The sequence below is a fragment of the Schistocerca americana genome, chromosome 5 (genome assembly GCF_021461395.2).
Source record: "Schistocerca americana isolate TAMUIC-IGC-003095 chromosome 5, iqSchAmer2.1, whole genome shotgun sequence".
Lineage (NCBI taxonomy): Eukaryota > Metazoa > Arthropoda > Insecta > Orthoptera > Acrididae > Schistocerca > Schistocerca americana.
This window is the reverse complement of record NC_060123.1, coordinates 388,679,975-388,707,184: the sequence shown is the minus strand read 5'-3', so window position 1 is coordinate 388,707,184 and position 27,210 is coordinate 388,679,975. Positions and strand designations below refer to the sequence as shown.

The window sequence follows — 27,210 nt, the reverse complement described above, 5'->3', positions numbered from 1 at the left end:
CTCATTACTTTGATACAGATCATCTTTCACATCACTACCGTGATCGTATCTGATAAAGCAAGTGTCGATCAAGCTCGTCTCCCCCCTCCCCTCCAAGTTCACAGAATGGGGGCTTACCGTGACCGGATCAAGGTTTCCGATGTCATGGGTGGCATTGGTCTCTGGGCTAGGCATAACTTCCACTATATGGACTGTTGGTGTTTGATTACGCCAGTCAGTATCCTGTTAGGCTCCTGACTGAAATTCTCTTTGCCTTTGCACATTATTCAAAATGTGTGTATTACTTTGTTGACTGAATTCTGCTGTCTGTGGATTATTCAGCTGTATGGTACTGTTTTCTGTTTGCCAAGCAATTGGCTGATTATTGCCAGTAGCTGGTCATATGTTACATGCCCATTGTTGGTTTTGTTTAACTTTTGCCCATTTTTTTTTCTCCATTGCTGTTGTGATTACCATTACTTTTACTATAGGTCTGTGTAAGGTACGGTTGCCACCTTTGTTGTACTACGAATCCATTGTTCACTTGTTGGTCCGTAAATCTCTGTGGCATTATCTGCGTATCAACAGGCATGGGTTGCACTGGTCTCTCTTCATATACCAAATCTATTGAGTCCAGTACAGATAGAAAGTATTCGGTATCTTGTTCCTTATTCAAATGTTTTTAAAAGTAGCCCCTTAAGCTTCCATGTGTGCCATTGAACGGAGCTGGGTTGAATACTTCACATCTGAGCCTCTCTTGTATGGTGTGAGACCAATATTTATCCATAATGGCTCTCTCAAACTATTCATAGTAGTGGTAACATTCTGCCATGTCCATAGCCCATAGCAGAATGTCACCCTGTGTGTATCTAACAGCAAATCTAATTTTCTGGGCTTCGATCCAGGTACGAGGTAAAACATTTCAAAATGTTCTGATAAAGATCACGGCGTTTGTTCTTTCTCCTTCAGAGGTAAATACCGGAAACTGTCATTACCTAAGTAATCCCTTATCTGCAAGTAATGTTGATAAACATGCCGCACTGTCAGTGACAGGTGTGTTTCTGTTCGTTTGTGGTGTAGTGCATGGCAACTGCGCTTGCTCGATGGGTACAGCTCCTGGCAAGTGTTGTTGCATTCTGCAACCTTCACTATTTTCCTTCAGTGGGCTAGCCATGTATTGTGGGTAACCAGTGAAAGTATCTAACTTCTCTAAAAGCATGGGTTTGTTTTCTGTGAAATGTTATTTTGGAATGTCAGTAGTTTTAGCAATACTGCCTTGTAACCTTTCCTCTGCTTCATTTAAATCTGAATCTATTTTGGCTAGAAGTTGACTTTCTTTGTCTTTCAGAGTTTCTTTTACTGTATCTACATAAATTTTGCAGTCTGACACTACCTTTTCAGCAAGGGTGCTGCCCTTATTCAGCATCCTGGCTTCAACTTTTTCAGTTATTTCCTTTACATCTTATCTTTCTATTCTTTGGCAAATTTTGACTCTTAAACTTAACTGGTCTACTTTTAGATTTAACGTGTTTACTTCTGTAGTTAAATTTTTACATACGTCTTGCAGCTCGCTGACTGCATTTGCCACAATTTTTGCCGATGCATCCACTTGGTATTGTGTCTCCTGAATTTGAGAATATGCTTCACTAAGGTTTTGTAACTCACCTGCAAGTTGTTCCTGTTTATCATCTATGGATGATACTTTTTCCATCAATGTATTTATATTGTGGGACATGTCGGCACTTAGTTCTTGTTTTAGTTGTTTATCTAGCTCTGTCAACTTCCCAGATAATTTGTCAGGTAATTCAGTGAATATAGTTGTGCTCACCTCACTGAAATGTTGACTAATACTACTCTTAAAATTGTTAAATGCCTGATTTTGCCTTGTAAACTGTTGTCCTACATTTTCCTTAAGTTGTTATACTTTCCCGAAATTCCTGTTTTAGTCAGTATCGGTATGTTTCAATTAAAGTAGATTTACCTGTGTACACCCTAATATACCTGATTATTATCTGACACAGTCTTATAGAATTTGATGACTTATACAAATTTTCATCTTTTCTTTAGAAATGCACTTTCCGTAAAGGATATTAATTGGAAGGATAAGAGATTATCTACTGACAGAGAAATGGCACCAAACCAGTGTTGCCAGTGTGATAGCTGCAGAGGATGCCTCGATTGTTTCTTGTAGCTTGTTTAGTGTAGCTGGCTTCTGTTGATAAACTTCATTTTTCAAGGTCCCCAATAGGTGTAAAGCAAGTGGTGTAACGTCTGGAGTCTGTGGTGAGCACTCAGCAGCTGCTCTTCTACCTACCCATCATCTAGGTAGATTTTTATCCGAGTAGGCTTTGACACCTTTGTGGTAGTGAGGCGGAGTGCCATCTTGATGTAGGTAAAAGCTTTCATATCCAAACAACTCCGAAATGACAGGTAAAATCAATGTTTGTAGCATATAAAGATCACCTCACCAATTACGGTACCTTCAAAGAAGAATGGGCCAATTAAACCATGTTATGACAGACCATACCGCACATAAACACCCAGTAGATTAACATGTGTGTCCCCGTGAATGTGAGGATTTTCAGTTGTGGCAGTTTACAGCACTGTTCAGTTTGAATTGCGTCTTAGCAGACCAGATAACCATCCCTGCAAACTGTTCATCCTTGGAAATCATGCCTTCAAACTACTTGAGTACTCAATCCATCGATCTGAGTCTTTCTTGCTCATAGTGTGCAATGATCGTGGCATGTACACTTTCCACATTGCAGCCTTCAGAATGTATTGAACACTTTATTGGTGTACCTGGCTTTCACTTGCACCCTACTTCACTTATTTTTGAGGTGACCTAGTAAAATGTTGCAACGCAGCAGTACTGGAGAAGCTGGACTTGTTGATGTTTTTGGTCAGCCAGACCTTTCCTTCTGCACATCCTGAATGATACTGTTGGCTTCAGATTTATCCTGATTATGATGAATTGTTGTACTAGTTGGTGGGTGACTCCCAAACACATTATGCCATTGCTGTTGTACCTCCATCATGTTTTTGTACTTTCAGTACCATTTCAATATGGCCTTGAATTACTCAGACAACAGTCTTAACTTCATTCATTGCTGCACTGTCATCTGCTGGAAAATGAGCACTGAGATCTGTTGAGAAAACAGTGGACTACACTGCCGCACAAATCACAACAATACATAATTTTGTTCCTTTGTGGTACTACTCTGTATTCTGGTAGATTCTGTATTTTAACATTAGCTAAACAGAAGAAATGATTATTAATGCCATGGAGTTGAGGAGACCTGGTATCACAAGGAGAAATAACAGGGAATGCTTTCAGATACTATAATATTCTGATGCAGGTGAAGAAAGGACGTAAGTACGATGTCAAGTACAGGTGAGAAAGGGGAGCAGGGGGATCACAAAAGACAAAGAAGTAAAAAAATGGACATGAATAAGGAAGAAAAAAAGGAGAATATCAATGAAAATATGGTATTACAAATCAGGGGATTTGAGCTAAATTCACATGGGAATAGTTTTTTCAGACGAAAGTTAGGGCGAAGTAAGTTAGTAAGTAGATGAAGGCGGTTGGGGAAGAGAGAATGCAAGTGAGAAATAAGTGGAGAGAATTTCAGACTTATCAGTTCGTGCATTGAAACAGTGTTATTTATTCCACTTAGCTTCTGCAGCTCAACTCGATGGAAGTATGTTTAAAAAAATCTCCACTTAACATTGATATATCTATTAGTAACAATATTTTTCTTGTCCACATGCCTATTCGAGAGATCTCTATACAGCTCCCTGTCCTATTCCAGCAAGCAGTTGCAATTCGGTGAGAAACTTATTGTTCATTATGTTAATGGCTTGATGTGCTGCTCATTATGTCTAATTATTTTCAGTGATCAGACAAGTTTACAGCTGTGATATGCAACGTTTTGTTTAAACATTCACACCATTATCTACGCAACTATGGCAATTCTTCATGGTTATTATAATGAAACAAATTATATATTTTACCTAGAAAAACAGGTCTCACTTTTTCTTGGGCTTTCCTCAGCCAGTAGAATAACAGCACTGTCATTTGCAGTTTGCTTTATGTAAGTGCAGTTTTGTACTAATAAGTGCACATATCTTGCTACATTGATGGCAGTATTTTGATTCAGATTCTAAATTCCTGCTGCCTCACACTACCTTGTGGGATTATCTTTCATTGCATCTAAACAGTGTTCACTGTTAACATAGAACAGAGTGTATCTTTCAACAAAAGGCATAACATAGTGGTTCAGACACTAATTGTGTTTGAGAGGAGTGAGATTAAAAGCGTACTTTAATTTCGATAAATCACTTGAGGTGAGTGTTAGATGAGTATGTAAAAGAGACTGCAGCTGATTTCGACCTACATCCTAACCCATTATGAATGTTTGCCATGTCTGATTTGGTTTGATGTGATGTTAAACTCAAAACTTCAGTTGTAAAATTTGTTTCTGTCAATGTTTCATCAGATTTCCACAAGCTTGTTATGACAGAATTGGTATTTTTTTTTTGATACATTAATTCATTGTGTTGCCATAAGTTAATTGTCACTCCAGATATTAGTGACCCGCAGTGAGCGCTCCATGTAATTAAAGACATGATGTGTTGACAGGTAACAGCTGATGGAAGCATTGACTGTCAAGAGAATCCTGGTGAACAAGAGCACATTGTGTCAGCACTTCATTATTGTGAGGCAGTTACAGCACTTCATGCACTCGCAGCAGGTTAAAGTTTACAAAACTACTATGTTGAATATTTTATGTAGCTCTTCTTTCACGTGTATCAGATTAACTGAAGCCAATAGGCTATGGACTGCATCTACAGCCAAGTCTAGGGAACTGTTGTGATTCATTTTTTGTACACTGGATCAAATTGAGTTAGAAACTTTACATTTGCTGCATAGACATCAGCATCGATATCTTTGGAGCTAACAAGGGGAGGCCGCCAATTGTGAAATTCAGATTCGATTCATACTGCGCATAATAAAAGCTCACGGCCAGAGGTGTAATGTGGCAAAGCACCAAGATGCACTTCTCAGCCGCTGTCGAGAAAATCGACAGTTAGAAGAAACCGTTGCGGTGAAATACTCTCTACGATTAATAATTTTCTACAGCGTCGTGGCGCTGCGGTAAGCGCTCGGATTTGTAATCCGAAGGTCGTCGGATCGAATCTCGCACCATGCAACCCTTTAAGACCTTTAAATATGTCTGCTTGTGTCTGTATGTGTGGATGGATATGTGCGTGTGTGCAAGTGTATACCTGTCCTTTTTTCCCCCTAAGGTAAGTCTTTCCGCTCCCGGGATTGGAATGACTCCTTACCCTCTCCTTTAAAACCCACTTCCTTTCGTCTTCCCCTCTCCTTCCCTCTTTCCTGATGAGGCAACAGTTTGTTGCGAAAGCTTGAATTTTGTGTGTATGTTTGTGTTTGTTTGTGTGTCTATCGACCTGCCAGCGCTTTTGTTCGGTAAGTCACCTCATCTTTGTTTTTATATATAATTTTTCCCACGTGGAATGTTTCCTTCCATATTATATATATATATATATATATATATATATATATATATATATATATATATATATTACAAAAAATAATAATAAAAAAACGTTGTACGACGCGAGATTCGATCCGACGACCTTCGGATTACGAACCAGAGCGCTTACCGCTGCGCCACGACACTCTGGAACATTATTAATCGTAGAGAGTATTTCACGGCAACGGTTTCTTCTAAATGTCGATTTTCTCGACAGCGGCTGAGAAGTGCATCTTGGTGCTTTGCCACATTACACCTCTGGCCATGAGCTTTTATTATGCACAGTATGAATCGAATCTGAATTTCACAATTGGCGGCCTCCCCTTGTAAGTGTGGAACAAATAAATGATTGTGTGATTTACCTTATAGATTAAAGTGTTATAGAATTGTGTATTTAATTCTTTTTCCTATACTTATGACCAAAATGAGGGCCACGGAAAATACTTACAAATGATCATTTAATATGTTGCTATATCTTGCATCAGCAGATCTTAGTTTGGAAATTCCATTAAGCAAAATTCATTAGTGCAATACCAGTTTAATTACAATGTTGAGAAAATGAAATGTTTCTTACTGTGAATGTAATAACTTTGACAATTTCCTGACACTCAAATTTTGTAGCTGACTACAGGAAGTTCCTGAAAAAATCGTTTTTGCAATTGCTGATTCTTTGTTCAGTTTATCAACTGTCACCCAATTGCAAGAACTGTGTTTACTGTAATTATTAGACAAGGGCCTAACTGGTGTATCGAGTTTGTCAAGTCACTGTGAAGTGTAGAGGAAACGATTACATCAATGGCAGTTCAGGCTGCAATGTCTCCCAGTGCATTTCCTTCTTCTCATGCGTAACCGGCTCTCGCAATCACTACTCAGACTAATTACTCCTTGCACTATATGAGGTCTTACCACTGACTCACACTACCCATACTCAATTTTACTTTATTTATGTTATAAAACCGAAGAAATTGCAAAAACGTAGGAAATTAAGGCGATGGGACCTAGATAAGTTGAAAGAACCAGGGGTTGAAGAGAGTTTCAGACAGCATTAAACAATGGCTGACTAGAACAGGGGAAAAGAATGCAGTAGAAGACAAATGTGTAGCTTTAAGATATGAAATAGAGAAGGCAGCAGAGGATCAAATAGGTAAAAAGAGAAAGCTTAGTAGAAATCCTTGGATAACACAGGAGATACTGAATTTAAATGATGAAAGGACAAAGTATAAAAATGCAGCAAATGAATTAGAAAGTAAGCAAATGGGAAAACATGTCTAAAAAATTAGATTGACAGGAAGTGCAAAATGGCTAAGCAGAAATGCCGAGAAGACAAGTGTAAGGGTTTAGAAGCATATTTCAGCAGGGGAAAAATAGGTACCACCTACAGGAAAATTAGAGACTTCTGGAAAAAAGAGAAGTAGCTACATGAATATCAAGAGCACAAATGGCAAACCAGTACTAAGCAAAGAAGGGAAAGCTGAATGGTGAAAGGAGTATATAAAGGGTCTATATAAGGGAGATAAACTTGAAGAGAATGTTATAGAAATGGAAGAGAACATAAGTGAAGATGAGATGAGAGATATGGTACTGTGAGAAGAATTTGATAGAGTACGGAAAGACCTAAGTTTAAACAAGACTCCTGGAGTATATGACGTTCTGTCAGAACTACGGACAGCCTTGGGAGAGCCAGGCATGACCGAATTCTTCCACTGGTGTGCAAGATGTATGAAACAGGTGAAATACCCTCAGACCTCAAGAATAATGTAATAATTCCAATTCCAAAGAAAGCAGTTGCTTACAGGTGTGAAAATTATTGAATTATCAGTTTGATAAGTCATGGTTGCAAAATACTAACATGAATTCTATACAGAAGAATAGAAAAACTGGTGGGAGCAAACTTGGGGAAGATCATTAAGGATTTTTGGAGAAATGTAGGAATACCCAAAGCAATATTACCTCTACGACTTATCTTAGAAGATAAGTTAAGGAAAGGCAAGCCTGTGTTAATAGCATTTGTAGACTTAGAGAAAGCTTTTGACAGTGTTGGCTGGAATACTCTCTTCAAAGTTCTGAAGGTAGCAGGGTTAAAGTACAGGAAACGGAAGGCTATTTACAACTTGTACAGAAACCAGACAGCAGTAGTAACATTGAGGGACATGAAAGGGAAGCATTGGTTGAGAAAGAGTGAGACAGAGTTGTAGCCTGTGCTCAGTGTTATTCAATCTGTATGAGCAAGCAGTAAAGGAAACCAAAGAAAAAAAATTAGAGTAGCAAGTAAAGTTCAGGGAGAAGAAATAAAAACTTGAGGTTTGCCATTGATGTTTAATTGTGTCAGAGATAGCAAAAGACTTGGAAGAGCAGTTGAATGGAATGAACAGTGTGCTGAAAGGGGAATTTAGTAGTAGTAGTAGTAGTAGCAGCAGCAGCAGCAGCAGCAGCTTTATTCATCTGTAGATCTCTTTTTACTAGGCTATAGGACATGTCAAAGTATTTACAAGTTTAGACCAATTTAAAATAAGCTAATTCATATACACATACACTACTGGCCATTAAAACTGCTACACCAAGAAGAAATGCAGATGATAAACAGTTATTCATTGCACAAATATATTATACTAGAACTGACATATGATTATATTTTCATGCAATTTGGGTGCATAGATCCTGAGAAATCAGTACCCAGAACAACCACCTCTGGCTGTAATAATGGCCTTGATACGCCTGAGCGTTGAGTCAAACAGAGCTTGGATGGCGTGTACAGGTGCAGCTGCCCATGCAGCTTCAACACGATACCACAATTCATCAAGAGTAGTGACTGGCATATTGTGATGAGTCAGTTGCTTGGCCACTATTGACCAGGTGTTGTCAGTTGGTGGGAGATCTGGAGAATGTGCTGGCCGGGGCAGCAGTCGGACATTTTCTGTATCCAGAAAGGCCCTTACAGGACGTGCAACATGCGGTCCTGCATTATCCTGATGAAATGTAGGGTTTCGCAGGGATCGAATGAAGGGTAGAGCCACGGGTCGTAACACATCTGAAATGTAACGTCCACTGTTCAAAGTGCCGTCAATGCGAACATGAGGTGACCGAGATGTGTAACCAGTGGCACCCCATACCATCACGCTGGGTGATACGGCAGTATGGCGATGACAAATACATGCTTCCAGTGTGCGTTCACCACTATGTCGCCAAACACGGATGCGACCGTCATGATGCTGTAAACAACCTGGATTCATCCGAAAAAATGACGTTTTGCCATTTGTGCTTCCCCGTTCGTCGTCAAGTACACCATCACAGGTGCTCCTGTCTGTGATGCAGCGTCAAGGGTAACCGCTGCCATGGTCTCTGAGCTGATAGTCCATACTGCTGCAAATGTTGTTGAACTGTTCATGCAGATGGTTGTTGTCTTGCAAATGTCGCCATCTGTTGACTCAGGGATCGAGACGTAGCTGCACGATCTGTTACAGCTATGCGGATAAGATGCCTGTCATCTCGACTGCTAGTGATACGAGGCCATTGGGATCCAGCACGGTGTTCCTTATTACCCTCCTGAACCCACCGATTCCATATTCTGCTAACAGTCATTGGATCTTGACCAACGCAAGCAGCAATGTCGCGATATGATAAACCGCAATCGTGATAGGCTACAATCTGACCTTTATCAAAGTTGAAAACATGATGGTACGCATTTCTCCTCCTTACATGAGGCATCACAACTACGTTTCACCAGGCAACGCCAGTAAACTACTGTTTGTGTATGAGAAATCGGTTGGAAACTTTCCTCATGTCAGCACATTGTAGGTGTCGCCACCGGCACCAACCTTGTGTGAATGCTCTGAAAAGCTAATCATCTGCGTATCACAGCATCTTCTTCCTGTCAGTTAAATTTCACATCTGTAGCACGTCATCTTCGTGGTGTAGCAATTTTAATGGCCAGTAGTGTACATTTACAGACTTCTAGTTAGACACAATCATTTACTCCTGGTATACAACACTTTTTTTTACAAATAACTTATTAAATAATGTAATGCCACACCATTCACTCATGTCTCACATCTAACTGTCAGTCACTGCGCACACCATACACACATTGTTTCATAACACTTCACTCACTACACACACACACACACACACACACACACACACACACACACACACACAGCTGATCTCTGGGCCATTTTCTGTACCACAACTTCCCATTTGCTATCCTAAAAGACTGAGTCAGCATCCCTCCATAATGTGTGAGATGTTGAGCTCAGAAACAGGAAGAGGTGTTAGTATTGTGCTATGCATAGCATATGAGTAAGTATTTCTAGAAAGGAAAGAAAAGAAGGAAAAAAATAAGGTGAAGGTGTTATATGGAATGTTGGATATTTGATAATCATTATTATTATTATTATTATTATTTATTTGTACAACATTTTTTATCAAACCCCTTACTCTGTTTTATATAAGTAATCCTTCAATGTATAAAATGTATTGCATAACAGGTACTTTTTAGCTGCCTTTTTAAATAAGTGTATTTTTGCAATTTCTTTAATCTCTGTTGGTAATTTAGTGTACAGTTTTATTCCTTGGTAGAAAATGCTGTTTTGAGTTTTATGTTTATTTTTTCTTGGTAAATATAAGTTGAATCTATCTCCTGTTGCATGGTCATGGACAGAGCTGTTTGTGCAGTAATTACCAATGTTATTTTTGATGTGTATAACTGACTGGTTAATGTATTCACATGGAGGAGTTAAAATTCCCAGTGCTTTCAACAGATCTTTACAATGAGCTCAACTAGTATTTTTGGTTATTATTCTTATGGCTCTTTTCTGGAGTTTGAAAAATGTGTTCATATTTTGTGCGTTTTTTTCCCCAAAAAAAGAATGCCGTAGCTAAGAACTGAATGTACATATGAATAATATGTAACTAAAAGACACTGCATGTTACACAGTGATGACAGGATTCTAAGGGCATAACATGCTGATGACATTCTGTTTTCAAGTACCTTTATGTGTTCACACCACTTCAACTGAGAATCAATATTTCTTCCTAGAAATTTTGCATTTGTTACGCAGTCTATATGGGTGCCATATACATTTAATTTAACATTGTCATTTTTCCTCTTCAAACTGAAACTAATGACATTAGTTTTCTTTATGTTCAATGTCACTTTATTGCTTATTGACCAATCATAAACTTCCTTGATAGTTTCATTTGCTTTCTCGGCAAGGAGTTCTCTTGTTTTCTCAGTGACTATAATATTGCTGTCATCAGCGAAGAGAATTTTTTCGCTGTGAGGAACACTAGTGGGAAAGTGTTTGGTGTATATCAGGAATAGTATTGGTCCTAATATGCTACCATGTGGAACCCCTATTTTAATGTATTTTACTAAATGTTAAAATGTTTTACTAAATGTTTAGATCTATTGGAAGTATTTGTTATTTCTACTCTTTGTACCCTATCTGTTAGGTATGATCGAAACCAGTCATTAGCTACCCCTCTTATTCCTAATGCTTCTAATTTATTTAACAGAATCTTGTGGTCGGCTGTATCAAATGCCTTAGAAAGATCTAAAAATATGCCTGTAACACACTCATCTTTATTAAGAGCATCTAGTACAACTTTTGTGAATTCTACTTTGGCTGACTCCGTATTCAGAAACCAAACTGTGCTTCACTTAAAAGATTGTATTTTTTCAGGTAATTCATTAATCTGTCTTTCATAATTACTTCTATTATCTTTGAGAATGCTGACAGCAGGGAAATGGGCCAGTAATTTTCTATGTCTTTTGCATTACTTTTCTTAAGCAAAGGTACAACTCTTGCCTGTTTTAACTGCTCTGGAAATGTCCCTGATGTGAAGGATTCAGTTATTATATTTGTTAAGGGGCCTTGTGTAATCCCTATGCATTGTTTCAGTACACACATTGGTACTTCATCTAAGCCTACTGACTTTTTATTTTTTAGTTTTTGAACAGTTTTATTGACTTCATTCACTGTGGTTGGAAGTAACATCATTGTATTTAGTGCAACATTATTTACAGGCGTTATATTTGTTTTGGGGAATTTTTGCTGTAACTTCTCTGCAATACTTGAAAAATGCTCATTTACATAGCTTGCTAAGTGTTGTCGATCATTTATTACCTTATCCCCCTCCTTTAGCAGTATGTTATTCTGCGTTGTTTGCCTCTCCCCGTTTCCTTTTTTATTCTCTGTATTATATATTATTTTGTCATTAAATGCCTTTTTTGCAGCAATCAGCATCTTCCTATAGACCTTTGTGTATCTGTGATAGAAATTTAAGAATTCCGTATCATTTCGAATCAAGATGAACATCAACAAAAGCAACACAAGGATAACAGAATGTAATCAAATTAAATCAGGTGATTCTGAGGGAATTAGATTAGGAAAAGAAACACTTAAAGTAGTAGATAGGTTTTGTTATTTGGGCACCAATATAACTGATGATGGCCACAGTAGAGAGGATATAAAAAGTAGACTGGCGATGGCAAGAAAAGTATTCCTGAAGAAGAGAAATTTGTTAACATTGAATATAGACTTATGAGGTACAAAGTCTTTTCGGAAAGTATTTGTATGGAGTGCAGCCATGTATGGAAGTAAAACATGGACAATAAACAGTTTACACAAGAAGAGAATAGAAGCTTTTGAAATGAGTTGCTACAGAAGAATGATGCAGAATAGATTGGTTGAGCACATAACTGATGAGATGGTACTGAATACAATTGAGGAGACAAGAAATTTGTGGCACAGTTTGACTGAAAGAAGGGATCGGTTGATAGGACACATTCTGAGACATCAAGGATTGCCAATTTAGTATAGGAGGGAAGTGTGGAAGGTAAAAATTGTGGAGGAAGATCAAGAGATTAATACACTAAGCAAATTCAGAAGGATGTAGGTTGCGGTAGTTATTCAGAGATGAAGAGGCTTGCACAGGATAGAGTAGCATCTATCTATGTATAAAGATTTTACTTTGTCTTTGGAACATTGATAATATATTGGAATTGTGATAGAGGTACTTGTAATGGACAATATGCGTAGTCTCTGCTTCTTGGCTTACAGATGTAGTCATTTAGAGAGTAAATTAAGCTATTATAAAAAGAGAAAAACGCAATCATCAATAACACTCTACATCAAGGAATGTATCACTCACATCTTTTCAGTACTGTTTTGTATTATTGATACCCTTTTGTAACAAGAGACCAATTTTTGTGTCCTTTGTTGCACAGATTTGCTATCTGTGATCACAAACAACTAGTCAAACTGTCATCGTAAACAACTAGCAACAGATTCTTCAGCTGCAGCATTCTCACAGAAACATGGGTGTGGTTATGATACATTTTGCTCATAATAGCTGGTGCTTTTTGTCTCAATGAATCCGGCACTTTAATAATTCCTTCCTTCACACTCTACGTTATTGCATCCTGAATTGTCCATTGACAACTACCTTTATCATAGTGAAGCAATTGAAAGAGATGAATACAAGTAAGTTGCCAGGTCCAGATGGAACCCCAGTTCAGTTTTACAGAGAGTACACTGTGGCATTGGCCCCTTAGTTATCTTGCATTTATCACAAATTTCTCATCCATCATAAAGACCCAAGTGAAATGAAAAAAGTGCGGATGACTCTTATATATAAGAAGGGAATACAAATATACCCTCAAAATCACAGGCCAATACCCTTAACATCATTTTTCTGTAGAATTCTTCAACATATTCTGAGATTGAATGTATGGGGTCTGTCCAAAAAATTCCAGAACTTCATACACAAAGTTTTTCTGCCCTTACCTTTTACTTATTATGCATTGTCTCCTTCCAAATAATCTCTTCCACAATTGATACACCACTCCCAACACTGTTTCCACTTTCAGAAGCAGTCTTGGTACGCATCTTGCTGGATCACGCGAAGCTTTGTCTGTGAATTTTCGTTTATCTCCTCTATTGTTGCCAGGTCTGCAGAATATGGAGGATGAGGCAGCCCAATGTTTTCATTTCTTGTCTGATAGTCATACACCAACAGGGATGAATTTGCAGTTGCATTATCATGATGAAAAGCCATGAATTGCCTCACCACATTTCAGGCCATTACATTCTTACATTTTCCTGAAACATCGCAACATGTCTCGATAGTACCATTGATTAACAGTTTGTCTCTGTGGCATGAATTCATGATGAACTAGTCCTTCAAAGTGAAAGAAAAGTATCAGCATGACTTTGACATATGACCCGACCTGACGAGCTTCTTTTGATCTTGGAGAATGTTTTCTGACCCATTGTGAAGATTGAACCTTGATCTCAACATCATAATTGCAGACCCACGTCTCATCAGCTGTTATGATTCTCTTAAGGAACATCTCATTCTCATTTGCATGATCCAAAAGCTCTTTTCAGATTGTGAGGTGAAGGTCTTTCTGATCTTGACTCATGAGCCGTGGGACAAACTTGGCAGCAGCACGGTATATTCCTAGATGCTGTGTCATGATTTCATGACATGATCCATCTGAAATGTTACAGTCTTCTGCAAACTCTCAGTCATCGAGTCTTCAATTAGCACCCACAATTTTGTTGACGTTCCTTACATAAGCATCGTCGGTAGATGTCGATGGGCATCCTGAACGAGGGTCATCTTTAATGTCTGTGTGGCCATTTTTAAACCAAGTGAACCATTCCTTAACACTGAGTATGGCTTTTAGTTTCATGCAAGATTTAATGCAGATGCAGTACTCCTCTAACTCTACCATCTGAAAATTCACAAACTGTGTGGCACAACATTCTTCTCAATGCAGCAATGAACAGTAACTAACAGACATACAATAATGAATCTGTGCATTTACACATTAAACACAGGTGTGTGTAGGGATGCCAAAGACATTTCTCTGCAACACACCATTAGCATGAAATTATGAATGTTGAGTAATTTTTTGAACAGACCTCGTAATGCATTTCCTTGAGACAGAAATGCTTATGTCGACAAATCAGCATGGATTTAGGAAACAATGCTTGTGCCAAACTTTTGTCCTTTCCTTGCTTGATATCTTGTGAACCATGGGTACAGGACACAGATTCCTAGGTTTCTGGAAAGCATTTGACATGGTGTTCCAAATATAAACTGTTTACGAAAGTCTGAACATACAGTTTAGGTTCCCAGGTATTTGAGTGGCTTGAAGACTTCTTATGTAAAAGAAAACAATATGTCATCCTTGATAGTGAGTGTTCATCAGAGACAAAGGTATCATCAGGCATACCCCAAGAAAATGTGATAGGACTGCTTTTCTTCTCAGTGTATAAATCATCTGACTGAAAGGGTGAGCAGCAATCTGCGGCCATTTACTGATGATGTGTGGTGTACGGGAAGCTGTTGTCATTGTGTAACTGTTGGAGGACAAAAGGTGATTTAGACAGAATTTCTAGTTGGTGTGATGAATGGCAGCATGCTGTAAATGTAGAAAAACATAAGTTAATGCAGGTGAGTAGGTAAAATAATCCCATAATATTCTAAAACAGATAATCAAGTCGATTAAATATCTAGGTGTGTTGTTGTTGTTGTGGTCTTCAGTCCTGAGACTGGTTTGATGCAGCTCTCCATCCTACTCTACCCTGTGCAAGCTTCATCATCTCCCAGTACTTACTGCAACCTACATCTTTCTGAATCTGCTTAGTGTATTCATCTCTTGGTCTCCCGCCCTCCAATGCTAAATTTGTGATCCCTTGATGCTTCAGAACATGTCCTACCAACCGGTTCCTTCATCTTGTCAAGTTGTGCCACAAACTCCTCTTCTCCCCAACTCTGTTCAATACCTCCTCATTAGTTATGTGATCTACCCATCTAATCTTCAGCGTTCTTCTGTAGCACCTCATTTCAAAAGCTTCTATTCTCTTCTTGTCCAAACTATTTATCATCCACGTTTCACTTCCATACATTGCTACACTCCATACAAATACTTTTAGAAACGACTTCCTGACACTTAAATCTATACTCGATGTTAACAAATTTCTCACCTTCAGAAACGCTTTCCTTGCCATTGCCAGTCTACGTTTTATATGTTCTCTACTTCGACCATCATCAGTTATTTTGCTCCCTAAATAGCAAAACTCCTTTACTACTTTAAGTGTCTCACTTCCTAATCTAATTCCCTCAGCATCACCCGACTTAATTCGACTACATTCCGTTATCCTCATATTGCTTTTGTTGGTGTTCATCTTATATCTTCCTTTCAAGACACTGTCCATTCAGTTTAACTGCTGTTCCAAGTCCTTTGCTGTCTCTGACAGAATTACAATGTCATCGACGAACCTCAAAGTTTTTATTTCTTCTCCGTGGATTTTAATACCTACTCCAAATTTTTCTTTTGTTTCCTTTACTGCTTGCTCGATATACAGATTGAATAACATCGGGGAGAGGCTATAACCCTGTCTCACTCCCTTCCCAACCACTGCTTCCCTTTCATGCCCCTTGACTCTTATAACTGCCATCCGGTTTGTGTACAAATTGTAAATAGCCTTTCACTCCCTGTATTTTACCCCTGCCACCTTTAGAATTTGAAAGAGAGTATTCCAGTCAACATTGTCAAAAGCTTTCTCTAAGTCTACGAATGCTAGAAACGTAGGTTTGCCTTTCCTTAATCTTTCTTCTAAGATAAGTTGTAAGGTCAGTATTGCCTCACGTGTTCCAGTATTTCTATGGAATCCAAACAGATCTTACCCAAGGTTGGCTTCTACCAGTTTTTCCGTTCGTCTGTAAATATTTCGTGTTAGTATTTTGCAGCTGTGACTTATTAAACTGATAGTTCAGTAATTTTGACATCTGTCAACACCTGCTTTCTTTGGAATTGGAATTATTATATTTATCTTGAAGCCTGAGGGTATTTCACCTGTCTCATCATCTTGCTCACCAGATAGTTAGGTGATTTTCACATCTGTCAACACCTGCTTTCTTTGGAATTGGAATTATTATATTCTTCTTGAAGTCTGAGGGTATTTCGCTTGCCTCATCATCTTGCTCACCAGATGGTAGAGTTTTGTCAGGACTGGCTCTCCCAAGGCCATCAGTAGTTCTAATGGAATGTTGTCTACTCCCGGGGCCTTGTTTCGACTAAGGTCTTTCAGTGCTGTCAAACTCTTCACGCAGTATTGTATCTCCCATTTCATCTTCATCTACATTCCCTTCCATTTCCATAATATTGTCCTCAAGTATATCGCCCTTGTATAGACCCTCTATATACTCCTTCCACCTTTCTGCTTTTCCTTCTTTGCTTAGAACTGGGTTTCCATCTGAGCTCTTGATATTCATACAAGTGGTGCTCTTTTCTCCTAAGGTCTCTTTAATTTTCCTGTAGGCAATATATATCTTACCCCTAGTGAGATAAGCCTCTACATCCTTATATTTGTCCTCTAGCAATCCCTGCTTAGCCATTTTGTACTTCCTGTCGATCTCATTTTTGAGACGTTTGTATTCCTTTTTACCTGCTTCATTTTCTGCATTTTTGTATTTTCTCCTTTCATCAATTAAATTCAATATTTCTTCTGTTACCCAAGGATTTCTACTAGCCCTCGTCTTTTTACGTACTTGATCGTCTGCTGCCTTCACTACTTCATCCCTCAGAGCTACCCATTCTTCTTCTACCGTATTTCTTTCCCCCATTCCTGTCAATTGTTCCCTTATGCTCTCCCTGAAACTCTGTACAACCTCTCGTTTAGTCAGTTTATCCAGTTCCCATCTCCTTAAATTCCCACCTTTTTGCAGTTTCTTCAGTTTTAACCTACAGGTCATAACCAATAGATTGTGGTCAGAGTCCACATCTGCCCCTGGAAATGTTTTACAATTTAAAACCTCTGTCTTACCATTATATAATGTATGTGATACCTTCTAGTATCTCCAGGATTCTTCCATGTATACAACCTTCTTTCATGATTCTTGAACCAAGTGTTAGCCATGATTAAGTTATGCTCTGTGCAAAATTCTACCAGGCGGCTTCCTCTTTCATTTCTCTCCCCCAATCCATATTCACCCACTATGTTTCCTTCTCTCCCTTTTCCTACTCTCGAATTCCAGTCACTCATGACTATTAAATTTTCATCTCCCTTCACTACCTGAATAATTTCTTTTATCTCATCATACATTTCATCAATTTCATCATCTGCAGAGCTACTTGGCATATAAACTTGTACTACTGTAGTAGGCATGGGCTTCTTGTCTATCTTGGCCACAATAATGCGTTCACTATGATGTTTGTAGTAGCTTACCCGTACTCCAATTTTTTTATTCATTATTTAACCTACTCCTGCATTACCCCTATTTGATTTTGTATTTATAACTCTGAATTCACTTGACCAAAAGTCTTGTTCCTCCTGCCACCGAACTTCACTTATTCCCACTATATCTAACTTTAACCTATCCATTTCCCTTTCCCTTTTTAAATTTTCTAACCTACTTGCCCGATTAAGGGATCTGACGTTCCACGCTCCGATCCGTAGAACGCCAGTTTTCTTTCTCCTGATAACAACGTCCTCTTGAGTAGTCCCCGCCCGGAGATCTGAATGGGGGACTATTTTACCTCCGGAATATTTTACCCAAGAGGACGCCATCATCATTTAATCATACAGTAAAGCTACATGCCCTCGGGAAAAGTTACGGCTGTAGCTTCCCCTTGCTTTCAGCCGTTCACAGTACCAGCACAGCAAGGCCGTTTTGGTTAGTGTTACAAGGCCAGATCAGTCAATCATCCAGACTGTTGCCCCTGCAACTACTGAAAAGGCTGCTGCCCCTCTTCAGGAACCACACGTTTGTCTGGCCTCTCAACAGATACCCCTCCGTTGTGGTTGCACCTATGGTACGGCCATCTGTATCGCTGAGGCATGTAAGCCTCCCCACCAATGGCAACCATGTTTCATGTGGGGAGGATCCAGGTATAACGCTACAAAGAAATATGAAATGAAATGAGCATGTAAGGACTTGAGTGGGAAAGGCGAACGGTTGACTTCAGTTTACTGAGAGAGTTTTAGGAAAGTGTCATTTGTCTGTAAAGGAGCCCACATACTGAATAGTGCCACCCATTTTAAAGTACTGCTTGAGTGTTTGGGATCTCGGCCAGGTCAAATTGAAAGAAGACATTGAAGCAATTCAGAGGTGGTCTGCTAGATTTGTTGTTGGTATTTACGATCTACATGCATGTATTATGGAGATGCTTCATGAGCTCAAGTGGGAATCCTTGGGTGGAAGAAGGTGTTATTTTTGTGAAACACTATTGAGAAAATTTAGAGAACCATCAGTTGAAGCTGACTGCAGAACAATTTTACTGTCGCCATGGTACATTTCAAGTACAAGATAAGAGAAATTAGAGCTCATATGGATCCATATAGGCACCCATTTTTCTCTCCCTCCATTTGGAAGTGGAATGCCAAAGGAAATGACGAGCAGTGGTACAAGGTACCCTCCACTGTGCACCATACGTGGCTTGCAGTATATTTAGAGAGATGGGTGTAGATGCAGATGTAGATGTAGATTTACAGACTTGATGGGACATATTTGAATGTTGACAAACTTAGTAGAAATTGTCCTAAATTTTTTCTACAGAATTCGCTTTCTGCCTGCCTGCCTGCCTGCCTGTGTGTGTGTGTGTGTGTGTGTGTGTGTGTGTCTATCACACACACACACACACACACAGAGAGAGAGAGAGAGAGAGAGAGAGAGAGAGAGAGAGAGATGCTGCATATTTATTTCTTCCATTCCACTTTTCACCCATTTTGGTAGCCCTTCTTGACTTCATGTTAGCTTCATGTGTCAGCACTGTGTAATGATTCATAACATACTCTTGAAGATGTTACTTCTCACTAAGGTTACAGACCAAGTATTTATATGTATATGTAAATTATTTGCTTAAAATATGTTTTGTTGATAGGTGGAAGTTTCTTACTGAAGATATTTACAATATATGAACATGACACTATCTGTCTATTATACCTCCTGTGTTGTGCTTTCAAACATGTGAATATATATAAACCTGCAACAAGCAAGGAAGGCAATTCAGAGGTGTATGTTGTGTGCCTTGAGTACATTGGTAGTGAATTGATGGAACCATGGTTGAAAATATTGCGGCAACATTATGGTGAGTTCATTACAGGGCTACAAAGAAGTTTTATCTAATTAGTTTATCTTTTGGAAAAAAAAATGATTTATCCATATGACAACTATTAAATTAAGTTTTCTTTTGTTTAAATAAGCTCTGCTGTTTTCTTTGATTAAGGAATCGCTGTTAAATAATAAAAAGAAACCCAAAAAATTGAAAAATCATCCAAATTTGTAGTCAGTTCTCCTTGGTTGATGCCTGAAAGCAAACTACTTGTGATATGGACTGTATGAAGCGGATATTTAACATTTTCCTAAGTTCTTGCCAACATATCCATATCTTTGTAGCAATCACATTACTTTATTTGTGTGAAGACTTTCTCTGCTATTGTCAAAGAAATATTAAGAGTTCACTTAAGTTAGTAGGGCATGGTCCAATAGGTCTGCATCTTGTGTATGTTTTATGTAAATTAAAACCTAACTTAAATTGAGGTACAGTTGGAGGATGACAGGGGAGCCCTAAACAGTCAGGAATGAACTGTGACTGTGAGATAGAAAGGTGCCTTTGTAGTGATGTCAAATATCAACTGGCTTTGGAGGATCACCAGACCTTTGAAGATGGTAGGTTCAGATCCTGTCAAAATGTCACAAATGAGATGCACACCTGCCGGACCACTGCCTATAGGCACAGTAAATTCTTTGTGTATCAGTCTCATGGTAAAATCTAAATGCTGAGGTGCTATCTATGTACGTAAAGAAATTCTTCAAAATGTTTATTTTAAGCTTTTATACCCAAGTTAGCGATAAAGAAATGAATTATTTAGCAGCCCCAAAGCATTTAAAATTCTGTGAGTGCTGCTTCACAATGCTAAATTACATGTCATATCAGGTAGTAGGCGAACAATTGTGATGGAAGGCTGTAGCCATGCCCTTTTTAACAAAGAAACATAATTGAATAAATTTTTTTTGTTTCCAGAAAGAGGTCAGCTGTCTACTGCCTAATGATTAGTTTGAACACTACAGTAGGTCACTACACGTGTTTCTAATGGATTCAGTATATTCTTGCTTTCCTTTGACCTTCAAACTGGTTTGCCAACCTATTGTACTGTGATGTGCAGTTTATTGTGGAATCGATCATTGTGCAACCTGGCATATTTTCATTGTGCATATCATTGCCAGAGATGAAAGGAATTACATATAATCTCATTGTTGATTTGACAGTTAGTAGAGTCCTTAGAAATAATTGCTTTGTGTAACTATAATATGAAATGCCAACATTTTAAATGTGTTCCAGGTGAAGAGAAGCAACAGAAAGCAATGTTCCCACGCCAATTAATTCCAGACTCCTTCATTCAGCGAGTCTTTGAATGTGCAGAAAAGTTTAAAAATTTGCAGGTTTGTTCCAAAATAATTATGAAGTTTTTGCAGAAGTTTAAAATTATTGTGACAATAATGGACTATTGTGATTGTTATTATTTATTGTACTCGTTGTTTTGTCATAGTCTTGTGTAACTGACATCTGGAAGCAAAATTTAGTGATGGCTGTCTTTATAGTGTTTGTGTCTTACACATTGTTTTGTTATGTTTCTTTCTTAATCTCTCTTTGTGTATTTGATTTAAGTGCAGTCCCTTCTCATTACTTTTGTCATGAAACTTATTAGTTGTCCAGTGTTTATGACATATGTATACAGTTTGTACTCACTGGTGGAGCTCTGCACTTCAGTATGCGCTTTGTCACTGCTACTTGCCTGTTATCACTTGAAGCCTGCCATTTGATACAGTGTTCAACTATTGCATGAATTATAGGTTTCTCTCTTTCAATATTCCCTCTGGATTGATCTTGTTTGTTTTTGTAATCTGTTAAGGTATCTATCTTTTTAATGTTTTTGAAATGCTTTCCTCATCAGGTAATGTAACAAGGTACCCACATAAATGACTTTCTCACATCTTTTGCCTTCTTTGTGACTAATACTTCACGAAATCTCCCTTTCTTGTACCTTAGAGGCTCTCATAATTCCTAGCTACATCAGGAACCCATTGCAGAATATCTTCCTTTAACAAAAATGTTGTGTCATTTTCACGTCATTCCTCCATAAACCTATGTCTCAGACTAAATGTGAAAGATGCTGTACATCTGATGCATTTTGGATCAGATCCAAAGTTAGTAAAGTTACCGTCTGTTCTGGCTATTTTTTGCGGTCTTGTTACTGTTCCATTTGACTGCACCTTTTTTCCCAAACTATCTGCATGACTCACTACTTCAGAAGAGTATTCTTTCACATTTTTCCAGTATAATTCCATGACCCTGTCAATGCTTACTGTTTAAAGTACAATCATATGAGGTATCAAGTAAAGATTGTCATCGAATTGAGGGTTTTTTGGTAGGGGGACACAGCATATTATCTTGGATAGAGAATCATTGTCAGATGTAGAAGTAACTTCGGGTGTGTCCTAGAGAAGTGTCTTGGAGCTGTTGCTGTTCGTGTTGTCTGTCATGTAGACAATATTATGATAAACTCAGGCTTTTTGCAGATGATGCAATTATATATAATGAAATACTATCTGAAAGAAGCTGCATAATATTCAGTCAGATCTTGATAAGATTTCAAGATGGTGCAGAGACTGGCAACTTACTCTAAATGTTCAGAAATGTAAAATTCTGCACTCCACAAAATGAAAAAATCATAGTATCCTATGATTGTAACATCAGTGAGTCACCCATACAAATACCTGGGTGTGACACTTTGTAGGGATATGAAATATAATGATCACATAGGTTCAGCTGAGGGTAAAGCAGGTTGTACATCAGTTTATTGGTAGAATACTGGGGAAGTGCAACCAGTTTCAATGAAGATTTTTTACAAATCATCATGTGACCAGTTCTAACATATTGCTGAAGTGTGTAAAACCTGTACCAAATAGGACTGAGAGAGGATATTGAATGTATACAGAGAAGGGCAGCACGAGTGGCCACAGGTTTGTTTGATCTATGGGAGAGTGTTACAGAGATACTGAAGGAACTGATCAGGAAGATGCTTGAAGATAGACGTAACCTATCCTGAGAAAGTATATTAACAAAGTTTCGAGAACTGGCTTTAAATGATGACTTCAGGAATACACTACAGCCCCCATCGTTTTGCTCACATACGGATTGTGAGGATAAGATCAGAGTAATTATGGTATGCACAGAGGCATTCAAACAGTTGTTCTTGATGTAACTTCTGCCATGCATTCACAGTGATATGCAGAGTGTAGATGTAAATGTAGATTATTTGTGTGCTCAAGGAGTAGATGACACAGTACTGTTCAATCTCGTCTTTTCCTTTCTGGAGTGCATCTTCTTGGGTTTTGATAATGTTAGCCAAGCTTTCTAATTTTTAATTCACTGCTGCTTTTAGCCCAAACTGCTTGCGCTAAAGTCTTGAATATTTTCATATTAACTTGTTGAACTATTTCAAAATGTATTTTACCCCATCTATTATTTTTGAAATATTTATACATATATGGATAAACTGAAAGAACCAGAGGTTGTAGAGAGTTTCAGAGAGAGCATTAGGGAATGATTGACAAGAACAGGAGAGCCTTGGGAGAGCCAGCCCTGACAAAACTCGACCATCTGGTGAGCAAGATGTATGAGACAGGCGAAATACCCTCAGATTTCAAGAAGAATATAATAATTCCAATCTCAAAGAAAGCTGATGTTGACAGGTGTGAAAATTACCAAACTATCAATTTAATAAGTCATGGCTGAAAAATACTGACACAAATTCTTCAAACAATGGAAAATCCAAGCTGGAATGTAACTAATACGATAGAAGGAAAGTTGCTACTCACCATATAACGGAGATGCTGAGTCGCGATAGGCACAATAAAAAGATTCACACAATCGTAGCTTTCAGCCATTAAGGGGCTCCGGAACGCCCTATACTTGCAATGTTAAAATAACGCTTATAAATTACATCTTTCCTCACAAAGTACTTGAGGTAGGAAGTTGAACTTTTTACAGATTATTTATTGGAATATGGGCTACAACTTGACACAGGGATTTTACAAAATTTTAGTTCAGTTATTAAAGATGATTTTTTAAATGAAAATTCACAACATTTTTTTGCAATTTTTTGTTTATATATTCAAAAATATACAGTTTTTTGGAAAAAGGCAGTGTTAAATTATGCAGAAGGTACTGTGTAACATTTACTGAAAGTTTGAAACAAATATGTTTGGAAGATCCTTAGAAAACATGTAATTAGTATGAGAAAATAAAAGTTTTGGGAATCGAGCGACAAACTTTTTAGTGCATTCCAGGTCCATAGGATAGATTATCTTCATCCTCTGCAAACTCCTCCTCCAGCTTCCTCTTGTTCCTCCTCCTGTTTACTCTTGCTTGTATTTCTAGACTCATTACAGCCCTGTCTGCAGCCCGAAGGCGTTCCTTGTCTAAAGCAAGCATCGCTCGTACCATGTTAGAACCTATCTTCATTCCCATATTTCTTCAGTGGCAGTTACTGCAACACTGTTCCAAAAGGTGGTCATGTATGAACACTTATCACATTTCAGTTGTATTTCACTAGCAAGTCCTACGTGCTTTATTATGGAGAGTTCCAAACCAACTTCACTACAATGAATACATCTTACACAGTTTGAAAAAATTCCTTTGAGAACCGACATATCAAATATTTCATTCACATCCGATTCGCCCATAAAACATTCATAGTTTTCACTCATTGAACCAAGCTTCTTCTGTGAAGTATTTTCTTTCCCACTTTGACTGCTATGGGCAGGTGTACTTGAGAGGTTAGATTCACTCACTTGGTTATCGTCTTTATTGTTTACAGTAATAACACATACCTTTGGCTTTCCAACATTTCTCCTTTTCTTAAAAGCCTTCAGAGGATTTCTAATAACTTTACTTTTACTCATTATTATACTTCAACAAAACAGAGACTCAAGAAACAGAATTAATTACGAATATTTTCGAGATAACGACAGAGTAAATAAACATGAAACAATCGACAATCACACCAGCGATATATATTGAACCATCACAGGTTAGCCACAACACATACTTTATCTCACATCACTAAAATGTACCTGGTGAACATGGACGTTAATAATAACACCATTTGACAGCAGTTTAACAGCGCCACAGTGGGTCACGCCCATGTAGAACACATTTCAAAAAAAATTTAAAAATAGTTGTAGTCTTCGGAATTGAATAAATTATATATCTATTAAAAGGTAATAGTCTGCAGATTCAGAAAACGCAAAAAAGTAAAAATTGAACTTTTCATGATTTTGAGCCTTTCCGGAGCCCCTTAAGGCCTTTGTCAGCAGTAGACACACAAACACACACGCGCACGCTCACACACACACACACACACACACACACACACACACACACACAAGCAAGTGCAACCTGCACACACATGTGCAGTCTCAGAGTGTAGTTTCAGCCCTCTGAGACTGCACACGTGTGCAAGTTTTCGCTTGAATATGTGTGTGTGTGTGTGTGTGTGTGTGTGTCTACTGGTGACAAAGGCCTTAATGGCTGAAAGCTATGATTGTGTGAATCTTTTTATTGTGCCTACCGCGACTCAGCATCTCCGCTCTATGGTGAGTAGCAACTTTCCTTCTATCATATTGTGACACAAATTCTTTACAGACAAATCAAAAAACTGATTGAATCCGACCTTGGGGAAGATCAGTTTGGATTCTGTAGAAATGTTGGAGCATGTGAGGCAATACTGACCCTACGACTAATCTTAGAAGATAGATTAAGGAAAGGAAATCCTACATTTCTAGCATTTGTAGACTTAGAGAAAGCTTTTGACAATGTTGACTGGAATACTGTACTTCAAATTCTTAAGGTGACAAGGGTCAAATGCAGGGCGCGAAAGGCTATTTGCAATTTGAACAGAAACGAGATGGAAGTTATATGAATCGAGGGCATGAAAAGGAAGCAGTGGTTGGGAAGGGAGTGAGACATGGTTGTAGCCTATCCCTGATGTTATTCAATCTGTATATTCAAGCAGTAAAGGAAACAAAAAGAAAAATTTGGAGTAGGAATTAAAATCCATGGAGAAGAAATAAAAACTTTGAGGTATGCCGATGATATTGTAATTCTGTCAGAGACAGCAAAGGACCTGGAAGAGGAATGGAATGGACAGTGTCTTGAAAGGAGGCTATAAGATGAACATCAACAAAAGCAAAACGAGGATAATGGAATGTAGTCGAATTAAGTCGGGTGATGCTGAGGGAATTAGATTAGGAAATGAGATTCTTAAAGTAGTAAAGGAGTTTTGCTATTTGGGAAGCAAAATAACAGATGATGGCCAAAGTAGAGAGGATATAAACTGTAGACAGGCAATGGCAAGGAAAGCGTTTCTGAAGAAGAGAAATTTGTTAACATCAAGTATAGATTTATGTGTCAGGAAGTCTTATCTGAAGGTGTTCGTATAGAGTGTAGTCATGTATGGATATGAAACATGGACGATAAGTAGTTTGGACAAGAAGAGAATAGAAGCTTTTGAAATGAGGTGCTACAGAAGAATGCTGAAGATTAGATGAGTAGATCACATAACTAATGAGGAGGTATTGAACAGAATTGGGGAGAAGAGGAGTTTGTGGCACAACTTGACAAGAAGAAGAGACCGGTTGGTAGGACATGTTCTGAGGCATCAAGGGATCACCAATTTAGTATTGGAGGGCAGCGTGGAGGGTAAAAATTGTTGAGGGAGACCAAGAGATGAATACATCAAGCAGATTCAGGAGGATGTAGGGTGCAGTAGTTACTTGGAAATGAAGAAGATTGCACAGGATAGAGTAGCATGGAGAGCTGCATCTAACCATTCTCTGGACTGAAGACCACAGCAACAACAACTACTACTACTACTACTACAATTTTTTCCTAGTTATTTTTCTAAAATTTTACCCCAATTTTGGTTTGACGATTTTACTATTCCTTTTGCCCTGATTCCATTTTATTTTCAAGGCACGAAAAGATGTGGGCACAGGTTATCTGTTGACACACTTGGATCTACAATTACTCCTATTGTTGTCCAACTTCTGTATTGTATACCACTTGTGTTGTTTTTGAATCCCCCTAGATCATATTCAAGAATAATATAATTCATTTCGTATTTTTCTTGAAATCTGACATCCATTTGTGACAAATTCTTCATTTGTGTGGCCCCGTGGCTACTTAACAATTTCTGAGTGTATTTTCGTTCTGTCATTGTTGCTACAAGAAAATGTGTGTTTTTTGCACTAGACGCATTTCACTTTATTGAAGTAAAGCATCTGTAATTACAGATTTATAATCTGATTTTTTTTTTAAGATCGAAAAATTCATTAACAATATGTTGCTTTTTTTACTTATGGTAATTTCCGCTAGCACATCGTTGGAGTTTTTCTTTGTTAGACGCTGATGCTTGTAGTTTAATTTTTAGTTGCTCTTGCAGAATTACACATTTCTCGTGTTTTACACAGCACAGTTTTTCACACATCACTGTTTTCTGTTTCTTTTTGTACTTGTAAATAGTATACTTTTACCGTAAGTTGCATCTACATCTACATCAATACTCTGTAAATCACATTTAAGTGCCTG

The 27,210-nt window shown here is 38.1% G+C and overlaps 1 protein-coding gene across 7 annotated transcripts in view; it reads left to right on the top strand.

Annotated features, from left to right (window-relative positions):
- Window positions 1–27,210, top strand: part of LOC124615425 (cap-specific mRNA (nucleoside-2'-O-)-methyltransferase 2) — a 310,465-nt gene that overhangs the window by 129,577 nt on the left and 153,678 nt on the right. For all 7 annotated transcript variants that reach the window (XM_047143304.1, XM_047143300.1, XM_047143301.1 and 4 more), the window contains 3 exons: window positions 4,622–4,733; window positions 19,438–19,644; window positions 20,899–20,999. In XM_047143304.1, coding sequence (XP_046999260.1) covers window positions 4,622–4,733; window positions 19,438–19,644; window positions 20,899–20,999 — 420 coding nt within the window. The remainder of the gene's footprint in view (window positions 1–4,621; window positions 4,734–19,437; window positions 19,645–20,898; window positions 21,000–27,210) is intronic.